The sequence below is a fragment of the Monodelphis domestica genome, chromosome 1 (assembly GCF_027887165.1).
Source record: "Monodelphis domestica isolate mMonDom1 chromosome 1, mMonDom1.pri, whole genome shotgun sequence".
In the NCBI taxonomy this organism is placed as follows: Eukaryota; Metazoa; Chordata; class Mammalia; order Didelphimorphia; family Didelphidae; genus Monodelphis; species Monodelphis domestica.
Genome location: NC_077227.1, coordinates 664,646,435 through 664,664,675, shown reverse-complemented (window position 1 = coordinate 664,664,675; position 18,241 = coordinate 664,646,435). Strand labels below are relative to the sequence as shown.

The following is an 18,241-nucleotide window of genomic DNA, read 5'->3' as shown; positions in this document are numbered from 1 at the left end:
CCACTTCCCAGCTGTGTGACCCTGGGCAAGTCACTTGACCCCCATTGCCTAGCCCTTACCACTCTTCTGCCTTGGAGCCAATACACAGTATTGACAGTATTGACTCCAAGACGGAAGGTAAGGGTTTTTAAAAAAAAAAATTTTTTTTTGAGTTCTAAATCTTTCCTCCCTTGAAATGGCGAGCAATCTGATATAGATTTTATATGTGCAATCATATAAAACATTTTCCCATAGAAGTAATTTTGTGGAAAAGATCTCAAACAAAATAAAAGAAAAAAAGAAGAAAGAAAGTGAAATAAAGTACATTTTGGTCTGCAGTTAGACTTCAGTTCTTTTTCTGAAAGTAGATGGCATTTTCTGTCAAGAGTCTCTGGGATTGTCTTGGATCACTATTAATGAGAATGGCTATGTAAAACTTAAAGCATTACATAATATTTGTTATTATTATTATTATTATTATTACTATTGTATTAAACTTATCCTAGATTTGATTGGATTTCTCTTTCTTTTTTCCTTCTAATGAAAATTTTGATTTGAAATTGAATTTTACTAATTCAGCAGACATGGATTAATGCCTACTATAAAGAAAAGGAAAAATATAATCTCTACCCTAAAATAATTTGCATTCTAATGAGAAAGAAGAAATGGTATTGAAAATAAAATTCAATGAATACAGTTCTGAATATAATCCATCCTTTGCAAAATAAACTCCTTACAGAAGAAAAATTAAACAATGCTTCAGGTTAAAGTCTAGGTAAACGCTTTTGCTTAAAGTCTGAATAAATCAGATGCATAGGGGAAGCAGAAAGAAAATAAGCAAGAGTAAACATTGCCTTCTTTTTATTTTTTCGTGTTATCTCATTTTCTTTTTTTACATATAGATTATGTCTTTCATGTTTCCATTTTTAAAATTCATTCTCCGGAGGAAACATTCATAATTTATTCCTCAAGTATTAAATCTGTAATTGTGTGTGATGTTCTCTTGGTTCTACTCATTTTGCTGTTCGTTTCATTTAAGTCTTTTTAAAAAATTACCTGCTCATCATTTCTTATGGTTCAGGAGTATTCCATCATAATCGTATGCCACAATTTGTTCGGCCATTCCCCAATTGATGGACTGCCCTCAACTTTCAGTGCTTTGCCACCACAAAGAGAGCTGCTAAAAATATTTTGGAAAGTAGTTTCTTTTCGTTTTTCCCTGATCTCCTCGGGAAACAGACCCAGCAATGGTATTGCTGGATTTCTCTTTCTAAGGAAGCCATCCCTTGAATTTCCCTAACTATGAAGTAGGCATTTCCCTTAACTAGCAGAAGGGGGCTCAGGGGCTTTCAAGGGGAAAGGAGTAAATATTCATGTTCAGCAAAGACAAAGTCATATTTGCTCATGAACGTGAAAAATCACTTCTTATTTGCATTTGTGAAATTCGCAGGTCTCCTTACTCAAGACTCAAGAACCTTCTTTCCTTCCTCCTCTGACTCAGGACCATTAGACAGGGAGTAAATAGGAGCTCAGACTGGGGAGGGCTGTGTTTGGGCTCCTACTTGGCTGTCCAGATGGGATGGACCAAGAGACATGAACAAGCTGGGCCAGAGCACACATCATCCAAGAAGATGATAGATGGGTTTGTTTGAGGATTCAAGTGTATCTCAGTTCTGCTGCTGTTTATGCCCTTCCCAGACTCATAATCTTCTGGTTTGCAAATCGAGGGTCTTTGGTCTGAACCAGAGATAGGGGCAGAGGCAGAAAGACAGGAAGCTCCCTAACGAAGAAACACTCTACAACGGCCATCAACCACTGTTCCACCATTTTTATCTGAAAGCACGGATTCTTAGCCTTTTTTGGTCATGCACCTTTTTGGCCACAGTCCAGTGAAGTATGTCTACGTACCCTTTTTCATAATATTTTTCAATGCATAAAATACCTGGGATTACAAAGAAACCCAGTTTTATTGAAATACAGTTATCATAATATTAAGAAAAAAGAAGAAAAGTTTGCTGGCCTCAGGCTATCCTTGGCACCAGTAATTTCTTTTTTTTTTTTAACCCATACCTTATTCCTTAGAATCACTACTATGTATTGGTTCCAAGGCAGAAGAGTGGTAAGGGCTAGTCAATGGGGGTTAAATGACTTGCCCAGGGTCACATAGCTAGGAAGTATCTGAGGCCAGATTTGAACCTAGGACCTCCCATCTCTTGACCTGGCTCTCCATCCACTGAGCCACCCAGCTGCCCCATGCACCAGTAATTTCAAGAATGAGACATGAACTCCCTTGAATGTGATAGTGTACCTGTTCCCCAGGGTGCCTCACAAGAGGTGTGAACTACAGCATCCTGCTCCCAGAAATGCTATTTTAAGCTAGCATCCCTAAAATATCACAACCCAAATAAACTTTTAAAGCCATAATCTATTTGGAGGACAAGACTGTGGATTTCAGGGCATGGGACCCACAAGGGGAAGAGACCTCAAGGCACTGCATGGTCAAGGGGAGACAGAGGCAGCAGGCACTCAGAGATGGCTAATGAAGAAAATGCTTCTGGTGGAGCAAGGGCAGCAGGGTTGGTCCAGGGGGAAGCTCACTGACGAGGCAGTTGCTATGGGAAAGAATCACACCAAGCAGTATTATCTTATCATCACTCATTATTTTGGCCAGTTAGGCACTAAGCTTTGGTTATTTCTATCTGCTGTTTGTCTCTCTGAATTTTGGTACCTCTAAATTGTGTGGATGCTCCAGTCACCCTGCCCTCGTTGTGGCTCCAGGCAATTGAACGGAGGTCATGGAGGTAGCTCAAGGGGAAATACTCACCCCAGTGATACTGAGCGGACTTAAGGGCATCGTCCATCCTTCCCTTCTTTCAGGTTGACAAGGCCTTCCAGGTGCCATGGTATGAAAGACTAGCTGAGTTCAAAATGCCTTGTATGTGGAACCGAGGCCAGGACGCCCCTGTGCCCATGATCCAGAATCTGAATCTGAAAGTGAAGAGCGGCCAGATGCTGGCCATCATTGGGAGCTCAGGTATGTGTCTCTTCCCAGTGAAGCAGAATCAGTTTCTGTCTTTGAGGAAGACATAAATAAAGATCAAGCGATGAAAAGAAATCAGCCCTTTTATGATGCCCACGGCACTCCTCAGCCAGAGTAAGAGATGGCTGGGAAATAGTTGACGAACCAAAGGAAAATACAACAAAACCTAGAGAATACCACATTTTAAAATAAAGTCAGCAGGCTTCTTCTACAAGGTTTCATGGCCCCCATTTCTATTTGGCTTTTACTTGACTCCACTGTTCTATGTAACTCTAGTCATGGGGAACCAAACAGAGCATCATCTGAGCAAGGATGGCTGCTCTGCAAGGCATCATAGCGCAGGTCCAGGACATCAGAGGTTCCCCTGTGACTCCTTGCTATGTCCCTGGGATACCTTCTTTCATCCAGTTTCTCTATGCTCAAAAGAAGTCTGGGTAGCTCAGTGGATTGAGCCAATCCTGGAAATGGGAAGTCTCAGGTTCAAATCTGGCCTCAGACACTTCCCAGCTGTGTGACCCTGGGCAAGTCATTTGACCCCCATTGTCTATCCCTTACCACTCTTCTGCCTTAGAACCAATACACAGTATTGATTCCAAGACAGAAAATAAGGGTTAAAAAACAATTTTTAAAAAAAGAAGCCTGGGTCAAGGGGCTCTAAATTAAGGAAGGAGGCATAACTGGCCAAAGGAGGAAAATGTTTTGGGGGCTACCATGACTCTGAGTACCTCACAATTTGAAGGGATGGAACAAGACCCTTGCAAAGAGCAAGCATTTTTCACAGCCTTGGTGGAACTTTTCCCTTGGCTCAGAAAGCACTTTAAAAATAAAATGAGAGGGCAATTAGGCAGCTCAGAGACAGGGTGATCCTGGATTCAAATCTAGCTTCAGACACCTCCTAACTGTGTGATCCTGAGTAAGTCAGTTCACCTCCATTGCCTAGTCCTTAGCACTCTTTTGCACCGGAATCATTACACAGTATTGAAGATGGAAGGTAAAGATTTTTAATAAAAAGAAAAGAAAATGAGTCTATACTCCAAAAGAATAAATAATAACAAAACCAAAGTTGTAGCTGGGGGAATATCACTGAGAAAAAGTAGCCATTCTGATGGAATCACACAGGGCACCGGAGCCTGTTTGTCGAGAGAACAGAGCCTGAATGCCCGTCAGCAAACTAGTCTGAAGTGGTTTTTTAAGTTTATTTTTAAATATTATTTTTTAATGATTTGTCCAGCTTCACCCAGCTAGGAAGTATCTGAGGCCACATTTGAACCCAGGACCTGCCTCTCAATCCACTGAGCCACCTCGTTGCCCCCGCTTTTTAGGTGTTTATGACCCACCTCATCAAATGCTTTGGGGAAGTGGATCCAAATTGCAGCTTTGCTTCTCTTTATCAATGGCAATCAGTATGTCATTCAAGAAGAGATGACTTTAACTGGGTGGCAAATGATGGCTGTCTTTAGGTACTTGTTTTAAAAAATGAAGGGAAAAAAGGCTATGAGGGGAGGTCAGAACATGCCTTTCCACTGGGCTGTGCTTTAAAAATAATTTCTCAACCTGTCATTTCTTCTTCTTCTTTTTAAGTCCTCCTCCTTCTCCTCCTCCTCCTCCTCCTCCTGCAAACAGGCTCTGGGTTTGCATTTTTAAAAGACACCCTATTAATGTTCCAAATTAGTCATTCCCATAAAACCAGCCTCTGAACTAAATACAGTTTGAATGATGAGACGTTGGCTGGCATGTCAGGGAGCCAAAAATAGTTTTGCTTAACAATGCAATTAGCTCTGGCCCTTCTCTGGAAGGAGAGGGAGCGGGCTGCCAGGCTGACGTCTTTCTGGCAAGCAGAAGGAAGGCTGGAGTCTTGCCTCCAAGAGGACCAACCCCAAGTCGTCTCTGCCCCTGCACTTGGCAAGCTCTGTGGCTTTGCCAGGAGGTGGCAGCCTGGAGTGAAAGCTGGCAGAGGAAAAAGGGAGCCGAGGTGCTGGGATGGTGGTCAATTCAGGCAGGAGGCGAGACCCAAGCCATGTCAGAGCCTTGGTTTCTTCTGGGATAGTCCTAACTTCAGGGCAGCGAGGTGGTGCAGCGGATAGAGTGGCAGACCTGGATTTGGGAAGGCTCATCTCCCTGAGTTCAAATCTGGTCTCAGATACATACTAGCGATGTTACTCTCCGCAAGTCATTTAACTCCGCTTGACTCAGTTTCCTCATCTGTAAAATGAGCTAGAAAAGGAACTGGTAAACCGCTTCAATATCTTTGCCAAGAACCCCCGCCAGTGGAGTCCTGTAGAGTAAGAAAGGGCTGAACAACCAACCCTAACGTTGCGCATGATAGAGTCCCAGCACAATGGCGGATCACAAGGGGAGACACTGGGTGAGAACCACTTCCCAGAGTTCCTGGGGCTAAGAGAGGTCCGGAAAGAAGATATCTATCTCTTGACTTGACAGGCTATGGAAAGTCCTCCCTGTTGGATGTGATTACCTGCAGAGAAAACAGAGGCAAAATCAAGACGGGCCAAGTTCTAATTAATGGTCAGCCCAGCACGCCCCAGCTGGTGAAGAAGTGCATCGCCCACGTGAGGCAGCATGACCAGCTTCTCCCCAACTTGACCGTCTGGGAGACTTTATTATTTGTTGCCCAGCTACGCCTGCCGAGAACCTCCTCCGACTCCCAGCGCAAAAAGAGGGTAGGAAACCGCAACTCAAAAGCTGAATTCCACAGAATCATAAAAATAATCACGCGTTCTAGGGCCAGGCAACACAGTGCAATGGTTAGAGGCCAAGACTTAGAATTAACTAGACCAGGGGCAGCTGGGTGGCTCAGTGAATTGAGAGCCAGGACCTTCCTAGCTGGGTGACACTGGAGGAGTCACTTAATACCCACTGCCTAGCCCTTATGGCTCTTCTGCCTTAGGGGGGGGGGAAAAGAATCAGGTAGACCTGAATTCAAATCTGGCCTTAGGGGAAAAAAAGAATCAGGTAGACCTGAATTCAAATCTGGCCTTAGGGGAAAAAAAGAATCAGGTAGATCTGAATTCAAATCTGGCCTTAGGGGGAAAAAAAAGAATCAGGTAGACCTGAATTCAAATGTGATCTAAGATACTCCCTCACTGGCTGTGTAACTCTGGGCAAGTCACTTAACACAATTTGCCTCAGTTTCTTCATCTGTAAAATGAGCCGGAGAAGGAAATGACAAACCACTCCAATATCTTTGCCATGAAAATCCCAAATGGGGTCATGAAGAGTCTGACATAACTGAACAACAGTGATCCTAGCTTTTTGGCAGATTTCCCTTTTCCTAGAGAAAATCTTCTATCCTGTAAGAAGGTAATGAATAAAGAAAAGATAACAATGAGAAAAGGATTCTGAACAGTATGCTATTTCTGCTCTATTCTAGAATAAACAGGAAACTTGGTGGCCTTTCCTAACAGTTTAAATTCACATAGGTATACAAAGCCCCTTCATAACATTATTAACCCAAGTTTCACAATAGCTCTAGGAGCTAAAAAGGTTTTGTTTTTCAGGTGTGGCACTCTTTTTGACACCATTTAAGGTTTTCCTGGCAAGGAAACTGGAGTGGTTTGCCATTTCCTTCTCCAACTCATTTTATGGATGAGGAAACTGAGGCAAACAGGGTGAAGTGACCTGCCCAGGGTCACACAGTTAGTAAATATCTGAGGCCAGATTTGAACCCAGGGAGATGATTCTTCCTGACTAGGCCTGGTGCTCTATCCTGCACCACCTAGATGCTGGGGTAAATAGAACAAGTGTAATTTTGCCCAGTTGTCAGGGAGGGACTGAACCTGTGTTTTCATTGATATAAGAAAGTGAGGAAATTCCCTCTGCTAATTCAGGCTGGCACCTCCTTTGTAACTTATAGCCATAGAGAGTTGCTTGGGATACTAAGAGTTTAAGTGACTCACCCAAGATCACACAACCAGGATTTGTTGGAGGTAAGATTTGAACTCTGGTCTTCCTACCTCCAAGGCTAGTTCTCTAGCCAGCACATCACACCACCTCTTACTATTTTAATGATGGAAAAGAAGGATCAGAGAGATGCCATGGCTGGAATCGCATAGCTAGTTAGAGGCATGACCAGAATTTGAACTCAGACCTAAGAACTCTAAATTCAGCATTTATTTCTACTAGACAGTATCTCCTCTCATCACAATAGAGTACAGCATTTAGCACAAAGCCTGGCACACAGTAGGTCCTTGATAAATGTTTATTGATTGGCTGCCCATAAAACATGATAGAATAGTTTCAATAAAGTAATAGGTTTAGAAACCAAATTTAAACTAATTGATAGGAGTACATGGGAGGTAAAGATAATTAAAATTCTTAATTGAAGGGTAGGATTTCTTTAAAACAATCATATTCCCACTTGCAAATGAGGCTGGAAAAGGCAGATTGGTCAAGTTGCAAGAATAAAAGATAATTGGGCCACTAGTATCTACATCATGTTTAAAGAACTAAAGGAGGGGCAGCTAGGTCTTGAGACAGGAGATCTTGGGTTCAAATCTGACCTCAGACACGTCCTAGCTGTGTGACCCTGGGCAAGTCACTTAACCCCCAGTGCCTAGCCCTTACCAGTCTTCTGCCTTGGAACCTACTTAATTCTAAAATTCTAAGACAAGGTAAGGATTTTAAAAAGGGGTAAAGAAAGACTCCCATATTTGGTGGATCCCCTATAGATGATTTGAGGGAAGACATGCCCAAGAATTGCCCAGGATGAGTGGGCACTGGAGGACATATTCACATGATTGAGATTAATCAAACAACAAGCATTTATTAAGTGATTACCATAAGCCAAGTGCTAAGTGCTAGATGCCAAGAAAGAAAAAATCGGTTTCTGCCCTCAAGAACTTCTACTCTCATGGCAGAGACAACCTGTAAATTACAAGGTATGTACAAGATAGAGACTGAGGATATGGAAAGGAATCTGAGCTGGAAAGGCTGGTTCTGGTGCTCCTGGGAAAGGCTCCTGAAAAAGGTGAGACTTGAGATGAGTCCTGAAGGATGGAAGTGACAGAGGGGTGCATTCGAGGAAGAGGGGTCAGCCAGTGCAAATGCATGGAGATAAGAAATGGAAATATGCTAGGAAGGCTAAGCATGCCAAGGAAGCCAAAATATGGAGCATCCGGAGAGGAATGAATTGTAAGAAACCTGGCAAAGCAGGGAGGGAGCTTTAAATGCCAATAGGAGGCTTTATATTTGATCCTGAGGGGATTCAAAAACCACTAAAAATTATGGAGTGACTAGTCAGGACTTTCTTTAAAGATTTGATTTTAATAACAAATTTCCACATAAGTTTTCCAAAGTTATCTGATCTGATTTAGCTTGAAAGGAAGATGGACTAGAATAGGGAGAGAGGCAAAGAGAACAGTTGGGAGGCTAATGCAATAATCAAGGTAAGAAGTTATGTGAGCACAGAAGATGATCAAAATGTGGTTCCTGAAGGTGGGAACCATTTGGATACATACATGCTGATGACATTAAGAGGCTGGGGGTGACTGTGGAGGAGCAGCTAGATGGTTCAATGGGTTGAGAGCCAGACCTAGATAGGGGAGATCCTGGGTTCTAATTTGACCTCAGACCCTTTCTAGCTGTATGACCCTGGGCAAGTCACTTAACCCCCATTTCCCATATATACAATATTGATTCTAAGTCTGAAGGTAAGAGTTTAAAACCAAATAAACACCCCAGAGTAAGAACTGTTGGAGTTGTCTTTCACATGAGTATGGTTTTATTTGGGGATTTGGTTATGTATGAGTGTGCTCTTACCACAATGACCAACATGGAGGTGTTTTGCATGACAATAAAAATAAAACAAACAAACCAAAAATTGACGGGGATGGGGAGGTGCCCATAGAAGAAGGAAACGGTGTCTGTTAATAGTGTTTGAAAAGCAAGAAATAAAGGATTTCACTGTTCCCTTCTCAGGTAGAAGATGTGATAGCTGAGCTGCGGCTGCGCCAGTGTGCCCACACACGAGTAGGGAACGAGTACCTGCGGGGAGTGTCGGGTGGCGAGAGAAGACGGGTCAGCATCGGCGTGCAGCTACTATGGAATCCTGGTGAGGGCGGGTCTGTCGTTTGTGTGGCCACATGTGTTTGTGCGTATGTGAAAGGACCAAAAATGTCTGCTCTTTCCATCCTTGATAAAGGCAGCTGGATGGGGCAATGGTTAGACCCATGCTGAGTTTGCATGCAGCCTCAGGCGCTTAATTGGCTCTGTGACTGAGCAAGTCACTTCATATCTCTCTCTGACTCTGTCTGTCTCTCTGTCTCTGTCTCTTCGTCTCTGTCTCTCTTTGTCTGTCTGTCTGTCTGTCTGTCTGTCTGTCTCTCTCTCTCTTTCTCTCTCTCTTTCTCTCTCTCTCTCTCTCTCTCTCTCTCTCTCTCTCTCTCTCTCTCTCTCTCTCTCTCTCTCTCTCTCTCTCTCTCTCTCTCTCTCTTTTTCTCTCTCTCTCTCATGGGTAGAAAGCTTTGCCTCCCAGAGTGGTGTGACAATCCCACAAGATCCCACGCCTAGAGCCCTTTGCTCTGTAAATGCTAGCTAGCTAGTAATCATGATGTTCCAGCTCACATCACGAAAGGCTATGGCTTGGGGACCTGTTATTGCATCTTGCAGGTCTTAATTTTCATCAACGTGCTAAATAAGAAGTTCCCGGGAAGAAAGACCGACCTGTGCCCTGTGTGTGAGAAATGTTTGGTTTTAATCAAGCAAGACTGATTATTTCCCTTCTCCTTGGATGGTTATTTTTCAGCCTTCTTCCTCATCTTTAAAAATGCAGCTTCGATTCTCTTTCATCTTTATTTTTCTACCTGCATGGCTTTGCTCATGCTCTTCCTTCCGCTCCCCTCTCTCCTTACTCTTCCTGGCCAATTCCTACCCATCTTTCAACTTCAATGATGTATTCCTGTTATTAATCAGGATAAAGAAGAAGACTGTATCATATTTGCATAGCTTTAGAGTTTGCCAATATTTTTACATTTTTTTGGTCTCTTTCATCACAACCTTTCATTGGCATGAGAACACATATTATTGCACCTATTTTACAGATGAGGAAACTGAGTGTCCATAAGGTCAAACGGTTTGCTCAAGATCAAGATGACATTCCAATCCAGGGCTTGATTTATTATTTTGTTAGCTGTCTAGACTTAATAAGGTGTTAATGGTGCAGATAAAATTTTAAAATGTGCACGTTCTTACATTTTTCCCCCAGAGACCCTAATTAAACATTTACCAGCACTTGCCTATATTGCTTCTATAAACATTGCTTAAGCCAAGCAGGTGTGCAACAGAACATTCAGGGAATAAAACCATCACCAAACTGGAGGCAGATGATAATAATAATACCTGAAATTTAGATAGTGCTTTAAGGTTTGCAAAGTGTTTTATATCCATTATTTCATGGGCCTCACAATGCCCCAGATACGCATGATCAAGGCACATTCAGAGCAAGGAGAGCTCATTGTGTGCCATCTGGAGAGTTACTGATGCTGTTTGATAATGAGATCATGCTATTCTCTCTTTGGCATCACGTTTTGGCTCTCTGCTGTGCAGGTCATCACTGCTAATTATACCAGCTCTTTACTGAGGATTATATAGTCTTGCTGAGTTTTCTTATTGCTGAGCTGAATCTGTTACATGCTTCTAGACTTTAGCTCTTCAGGGCTATCTGTTGGCTCTCTGCTCCCATCACCTAAGGTGTAGTAACTCAAAAGCCTCTCCCTAGCAAAGGCTGCCCAACAGATCTTGTCCATAGCCAAGACCAGGAGCATCTAACTAAAGCCAGGGGAAAAAAAGTCAAACAAAGAGCAACAAGCTAAGATTAAGTCCAACTTTTTGCCTGTATCTGGTACTCATTCAAAATCTATTGTTTCAAACAACTGCCTTCTTTACATTTAGAGATTTTTTGTGACTCCTATTTAAACTTGATGGGTATCCTGTATACTTAAATTGGCTTTGAAGACTCTGTTTCCAAATTTCCCAATAAGAGGTGCCTAGAAGTAAAAACAATTACGTACATTTGGTCCCCCAAATGCTCTTTGACTGAAGTTAAGAATAGCAGCCAAGAGAAGAATATAACTATTCCTACCCTTATTATATATATATATGCCATTAACACCACTGCCACCACCAACCAAAGCATGGCTCTTGGCTTTTCAGTTGTATTCAGGTCAGTGCAAACCTACACTGCTTCCCTTCAGAAGTATATTATGAATTTTCTTACAAAGTGTGTGTGTGTGTGTGTGGTGTGTCTATATGTGTGGGTGAGGGGTGGATGGGGGTATGGGAATGGGGGCTGGATTATATAGAGAAAAAGGAGCTCAAATGCCTATTTGTGGAGATTTCTAACTTTACAATACATTTATCTTTTGGATAGTTTAGGAAAAGTCCTGCTTGATAACAGGGGACTAGAATAAATTAGTGTGGTTAGAACTGTGCCATGCCTGGTAAAATTGTGATTTCTTCTGATTTATATAGGTTAAGTAACAAGGGAGAAATCTCTGGTAGGAGGCTATTAACAGATCTCTAAGGTTCCTGCCTAACTTGAGGATTTTATTTATTTATTATTATTTTTAAAATATTTTTCCACATCTACATGATTCATTTTCTTTCCCTCACTTCTTCCCTCCTCACTGCCAGAGCCAACATAACTTGAAGATTTTAAAATCCCCTTAATATATGCTTTTCCCTGCCTCCCTAATCAGTTTCCTTCCTCCCTCCCTCCTTCCCTCCTTCCTTCCCTTCCTTCTTCCCTCCCTTCCTTCCTCCCTCCCTTCCCTCCTTCCTCCCTTGCTTCCCTCCCTCCTTCTCTCTTTCCTTCCCTCCCTTCCTCCTTTCCTTCCTTTCTTCTTTCCTTCTTCCCTTCTTTCCTTTTTTCTTTCCTTCCTCCCTTCCTCCCTTCCCTCCCTCCTTCCTCCCTTCCTCCCTTCCTCCCTTCCCTCCTCCCTTCCTCCCTTCCTCCCTTCCCTCCCTCCTTCCCACCTTCCTCCCTTCCTCCCTTCTCTCCCTCCTTCTCACCTTCCTCCCTTCCTTCCTTCCCTCCTTCCTTACTTCCTTTCTTCCCCTCTCTTCCTTACTTCCCTCCTTGCTTCTCTCCCGCCTTTCTCCCTTACTTCTTTCCTTTTTCTTTTTCTTTCTTCCTTCTCTCTTTTTTAAAAGCAAAGCATACTCTCAAGAGAGAGATACAAAATAGATTTTAATAAATACATACAAAATTACATATTTTATATCATAGATATTTTTGTAGGACGCAAGCTCCTTGAGGTCAGGGAATTTGTCATATCTATTATATACTAAGTGCATAACAAATAAGCTACAGATAAGCTACAATGTGAGTTCTTAAGAGAGATCTTTTCCAGTTGGGATGAATGAGGGAAGGCTCCATGGAGGAAAAGACATTTGGAGAATTGGCAACCTTTTAAGAGGGTGAAATGGGGATGAATTGGGTAAAGGTACAGAGGCAGGAAGGTCTTCCCATTTCAAGAGAAATGTTTCTAGGTCTCTGTCCCCTGGCTCAGGGAGGAGCATCACATAGGAATAGTTACAGAAACATGGCTTATTCCAAAACTTTATTCTGTGTAGTCATGCTTAAATCACAGGTACTGGCAGGTCATTGTGGTCATTGTGGTCTTTTTACTTGGTAGGAATCTTAATATTGGACGAGCCTACATCGGGCTTAGACAGCTTCACATCCCATAACCTTGTGAAAACTTTATCCAGGCTGGCAAAAGGCAACCGACTAGTGCTGATATCACTTCATCAGCCTCGCTCAGATATCTTCAAATTGTTTGATTTGGTCCTCCTGATGACCTCTGGGACCACCATCTACTCAGGAACAGCCCGGGACATGGTGAAGTATTTCACAGAAATTGGCTACCCCTGTCCCAGGTATAGCAATCCTGCGGACTTCTATGGTAAGTCAGCAGAAGGGTTGAGATCAGGGTGGTGTGTGTATCTCATCGGGGACAGTCAGCCAGCCTTTCTCCTGTGGTCCCGACAGTGTAGATGGAATCTTAGAAGTCGTTTGGGCCAACCCCTTCATTCTACAAAGGTGGAGAAACAGTCTCAAAATGGTTTGGGATTCAAATCCAGATGCTCTGGCTCTATGATGGTCTGTCATTTTTCCCTCTTTGTGACCCCATTTGGGGTTTTCTTGGCAAAGTTACTGCAATGATTTGCCATTTCCTTCTCCAGTCCATTTAAAGATGGAGGCAATGGAGGCAAACAGTGTTAAATGACTTATTAGAAACATAAAATGAGTAAGTGTCTAAGGTCAGATTTGAACTAAAAAAAATGAGTTTTCCTGACTCCAGGCATGGCGTTCTATGAACTATGGTGCCATGTACCTTTCCCCAGCTGGAGACCTCTAATTCTAATGCTCTTTCTTCCCCTGCTACATTATTTTTGGTGTGTGTGTGTGTGTGTGTGTCTGTGTCTGTGTCTGTGTCTATGTCTGTGTGTCTGTGTGTGGGGGGGAGGTAGGAAGAGGTGGTGTGGTGTGGTTTTTTGGAAGGGAACATACTATCTCAAGGGAGCAGAAGGAAGGGAGATCTTAGCCATTTTGGTATCTGCCTTACTAAGGAAGGAGCCAGCCTTAATGGACTTAGCTCTTGGACATGAGAGTTGAGTGTGAAGTAAAAGGATGTCAGCAGTTCAAGGCCCAAAGTTCAATTTCTGCATTTTTTCCAGCCTGAGTTTTGTTAACATACCCAGAAATTAAGCAGACTATGGGTACAATCTAGTGTGCTAGCCTGATTAAACCCAACCTGGTGTAACCATTGATGTGGGGTCAGAAATCCAATGGAGCGCGTACCTTTGACAGTCAGATGCAGAGGGAGCCTCCTGGTCCCCAGATGCTCTGGAGATGAATCTTGGTACTGAGAAGTCTGGAGGGTTTGGGGCTATGCCGAGAGCATGGCTGCTTAATTCTTCTTCCTTTTTTTCTTTAAACCTTTACATTCTGTCCCAGAGGAGCAAAAAGAGCTAGGCGATGGGGGTTAAGTGACTTGCCCAAGGTCATATAGGAAGAATCCAGGATCTCCTGCCTCCAGTCCTGGTGCTCTATCCACCATGTTTCCTATCTGCCGTTATGGCTTCTTAATTCAGCTAGTGTTTTCCTAATGAAAAAACTCGCTCCACTCACTACCTCCAGAATAACTATCTTATAAGAGAAGGGCAGCATGATATAGGAGATGGCAAACTAGCCTGGAAACCAGGAATGCCTAGGTTTAAGAGCCACCAATTACACATACCGGTTGGGTGACCCTGGGCAAGTCTCTTAACCTCTCAGGGCCCTGGGTACCTCTCAGGTGTTGGCCAACTTTAGAAGAAGGAGTTTCCTCATATGAGTTCTTTATGTCAATGAAATGACAAATCCGGGGCCTGAACCAGATGGACCCTTTTATAGTATTTTAGCTTAAGCAAAGCAGTAGAGGTGTGAAGGCATAAAAGGGGGCCAAGAGAGAATGGAAGGAGAGAAGGTGATGGAGGAGGAAAATTAATTCAGCACAAAAGGACATAATGAGAAATTTAAAAAATGAACTCCAGGATGAGTTTAGCAAGACATGTGAGAGTATGGCTGCTGGTCAAGTCTTCACTGCTCTGATCCCATGTGGAGACTCTGCTAGGTGCTGGGCACTGCATTTGGGTAGCATGGACAAACATTCATTGGAGTGCCTTCCCTCTGTTGGCCATTTCCTATTTAGCTGATATTTAGCTTGCTTTGTATATATTTGTCTGCATGTGGTCTCTCCCATTAGACTATAAGCTCCTTGAGGGCAAGGACTGGTTTTTTTTTTGCCTCTTTGTATCTCCAGAGTTTAGTAGTGCTTGGCCCACAGTGGGTTTTTGATTGATAATGTGGACAGATACAGGTAAATGGAATGGGTAGCAACTCAGTCACATGAGGACCAGTTGAAATAGATGCTGAACAGGGCATCTAGATGGCTCAGTAGAGAGAGAGCCAGGCCTGGAGAGAGGAAGTCCTGTATCCAAATTTGACCTCAGATACTACTGAACAAGTCACTTAACTCTTAATTGTCACATTTTACATAGTGTTTTAAGATTTGGAAATACATTTCTCACAAGTCTTGGAAAAAGGCAATACTATCGTCACTCCTAGGGGATGGAGGTCCTGACTTTGAAGGTCTTGCCTGCAACAATACGCAATTCCCTTGTTGCCACACTCCAGTGGTGGTCACTTCCTTATTTACCCAGAGGAGAACACAGAACTAGTAACCAGCCTATTCTAGGGTCTATTTTAACTCGGGGAGGGGGGGTATACTTGCTAGATGGTGACTTTCTAGCCAATGGGACATGACTGTCATGTGTCTTACAGTCGATTTGACCAGCATTGACAGACAAGACAGACAGCGAGAGATGGCCACCAGAGAGAAGGTCCAGTCCCTCGCTGCCTTGTTTCTGGAAAAAGTTCGAGACTTTGATGACTTCTTGTGGAGAGCCACTGAAGAGGAAAGTATGTTGACTGTCTCTGTGGAGCCGAGGTAAGGCACGCTTCTGGGGAGGAAGGGCAGTGGAGGCACTTGGTGGAGGCAGTTGCTGGAAACAAAGACGTTGGCCCTACTTTCTGCTTTCTGACAGGTCTCATCTCATTTCAGAACAGATCATTAATCTACCATCATCTTCTGACCACCAGCTACCAGGGACAGTTCAGCAGTTCACCACTCTAATTCGGTAATTCAAAGACTTCTGAAGTTGATTTTAAAGATATTGGTCAGTCAATAAATGTTCTTTAAGTGCCTATATGTGCCAGGCACTGTACTCAGAGGTAAGTTCTACTGGACTAACTCTAGTCAGAAGGGCAAATGGGGTTAAGTGACTTCCCTAGGAAGTATCTCAGGACACATTTGAACCCAGGACCAGGCCTTGCAGTTTATCCACTGGACCACCTATTTTGTGTTTCTGATGAAAATTTACCTGAAAGCAATTCAGTTCAACTCAGTAAATACCCATGAACTCTGTGTGCAGAGTGCCATACTGAGCTATGGGAGAGGTATCACCTGCTCTCAAGAGCTGACAGTCTAGCAGGGATACATACTGCATTCTCCCATTGGAATACCAGTTCACTGAATGCAGGGATCATTTGTTTCTATATTTCCAGTGCCTGGAAATGTGCATTGCATATAGTAGGTGCTTAATAAATGCTTGTTGACCAATGATGGACAAATAAGTAAAATACAAAACAACTCCCAATCAGCCCATTAAAGACAAGACTCTCTCTGGGGTCCTCATCACCCCCACTGCTGCTCATTTTCTGTCACGTTTCTTAAGCCGACAGATTTCCAATGACTTCAGGGACCTGCCGATGTTGCTGACCCAGGGTTTGGAGGCCTTTGTGATGTCCATGGTCATTGGATTTCTATTTTATGGCCATGAGAAAATCCAACGCTCCTTCATGGACACAGCTGCTCTCCTGTTTGTCACGGGGGCTCTGATTCCCTTCCCAGTGATTCTGCATATTATTGCAAAGTGTGAGTACCTCATTTGTCACGACCCTTTGTTAAATCCTGAAAATGACTACAGATGGGAAAAATGTCATTCAATGGGAATTTACCAGGCTTAGCGTTTGGGATAGTATGGGCTGGTTTGGCTAGAAGTATACGTTTCTTGGTCCTGTAAAGAAAGAAAAGGTTTGTTAAGTGACTGACTAATGATCACAAGGGGCATAAGTGTTGCTGTTCAGTCATTCTCAGTTATGTCTAAGTCTTGGTGATTCCATTTGAATTTTTCTTGGCAGAGATACTGGAGTGGTTTGACATTTCCTTCTCCAGCTCACTTTTTAGATGAAAAACCTTAAGCAGAGTTAAATATCTTGCCCAGGGTCATCTAGCTAGTAAGTGTCTGAGGCCAGATTTGAACTCATAGACATGAGTTTTCCTGTTTCCCCAGTGTTCCATCCACTGCATCACCTAGCTGCTCAAGGGCCAAAATTAGTCTGCAATGCTCCCTTCCTTGAAAAGGACTTTTAATTTAATTCTGAAACAGCTATTATGTGCAATGCACAGTGTAGAAAGATCAATAAAAATAGTCATTACCCACATGGAGCTTGTGTACTATTGGGACTCAGGAGTTTTACTGAGTAGTATAAGTCAGGAAGAGCTTTTTCCTCAAATAAAGACCCTTACCTTTTGTCTTTAAATGGATACTAAGTTTTCAGTCCTAGGCAGAAGAATGGTAAAGGCTAAGCAATTAGGGTTAAGTGTCTTGCCCAGGGTCACACAGCTAGGAAGTGTCTGAGGCCAGAGAGAAGGACTTTAAAAGGCAAACAGGGAAGTCAATATTTTATGCTCGAAAGAAGGGGCATACTCAAAAAGTGAATAGTTACATGCTTAAAAGTCTATAATTTAGTTTTTCCACTAACTGGACTGAACGTTTCCCCCATCAAAAGCTTCTCTCAGTCATTCCACAATAAATGAGTTGTTCAAACTATACCCAAGATCAATAGGAAATAATTAACGGAGAATTCTCCAAAATTTAGAGGTGTTGGGGAAGGCTTCCGATCAAAGATGGGGTTTTAGTTGGGACTTAAAGTAAACCAGAGACATTAGCAGACAGAGTGAGGAGGAAAGCATTCCAGGGGGATAGTCAGAGAGGAACGCTCGGAGCCCAAGCTGAGAGACGGGGTGTCTAGTTCACGGGGGAACCAAAAAATGGGAATTGGCCAATGAAAAGGCATGGAGCTAGTATATTAAATGCCAAGCATGAGGAACAGAGAGAAATCCGGTTTGTCTGGAAAAGAGAACATGGGAAGGAGAATAGTGGATAGCTAGACAGGTAGGTTGAGGCCATAGATATCACAATTATGAAGGGCTTTACAAGTCTAACAGAACAGATAACGTTTTCTCCTAGATATAGCAGGGAGCCACTGGAATTGATTAAACAAGGGAGAAAAGTGTTCTGATTTACATTTAAGAAAAATCACTTTCGGAGAAGCGAGGTGGCTCAGTGGATAGAGCCAGCCATAGAGATGGGAAGTCCTGTTCAAATCGGACTCAATCACTTCCTACCTGTGTAACCCTGGACAAGTCACTTAATCCCAATTGCCTGGCCCTCACCACTCTTTTGCCTTGAAACCAATACTTAATATTTGTTCTATGACAGGAAGGAAGGGGTTTAAAATTTTTTAAAATGAAGAGAGAGAGAGAGAGAGAGAGAGAGAGAGAGAGAGAGAGAGAGAGAGAGAGAGAGAGAGAGAAT

The 18,241-nt window shown here is 42.9% G+C and overlaps 1 protein-coding gene across 4 annotated transcripts in view; it reads left to right on the top strand.

Annotated features, from left to right (window-relative positions):
- The window catches only part of DYNC2LI1 (dynein cytoplasmic 2 light intermediate chain 1), a 107,726-nt gene that overhangs the window by 85,087 nt on the left and 4,398 nt on the right, over positions 1–18,241 (top strand). For 3 of the 4 annotated variants that reach the window (XM_056822449.1, XM_056822503.1, XM_007476886.3), the window contains 7 exons: positions 2,857–3,013; positions 5,459–5,697; positions 8,954–9,086; positions 12,670–12,939; positions 15,363–15,528; positions 15,626–15,718; positions 16,316–16,515. In XM_056822449.1, coding sequence (XP_056678427.1) covers positions 2,857–3,013; positions 5,459–5,697; positions 8,954–9,086; positions 12,670–12,939; positions 15,363–15,528; positions 15,626–15,718; positions 16,316–16,515 — 1,258 coding nt within the window. Of the gene's footprint in view, positions 1–2,856; positions 3,014–5,458; positions 5,698–8,953; positions 9,087–12,669; positions 12,940–15,362; positions 15,529–15,625; positions 15,719–16,315; positions 16,516–18,241 lie in introns of those variants that run through there. The other variant, XR_008917410.1, reaches the window with a different exon arrangement.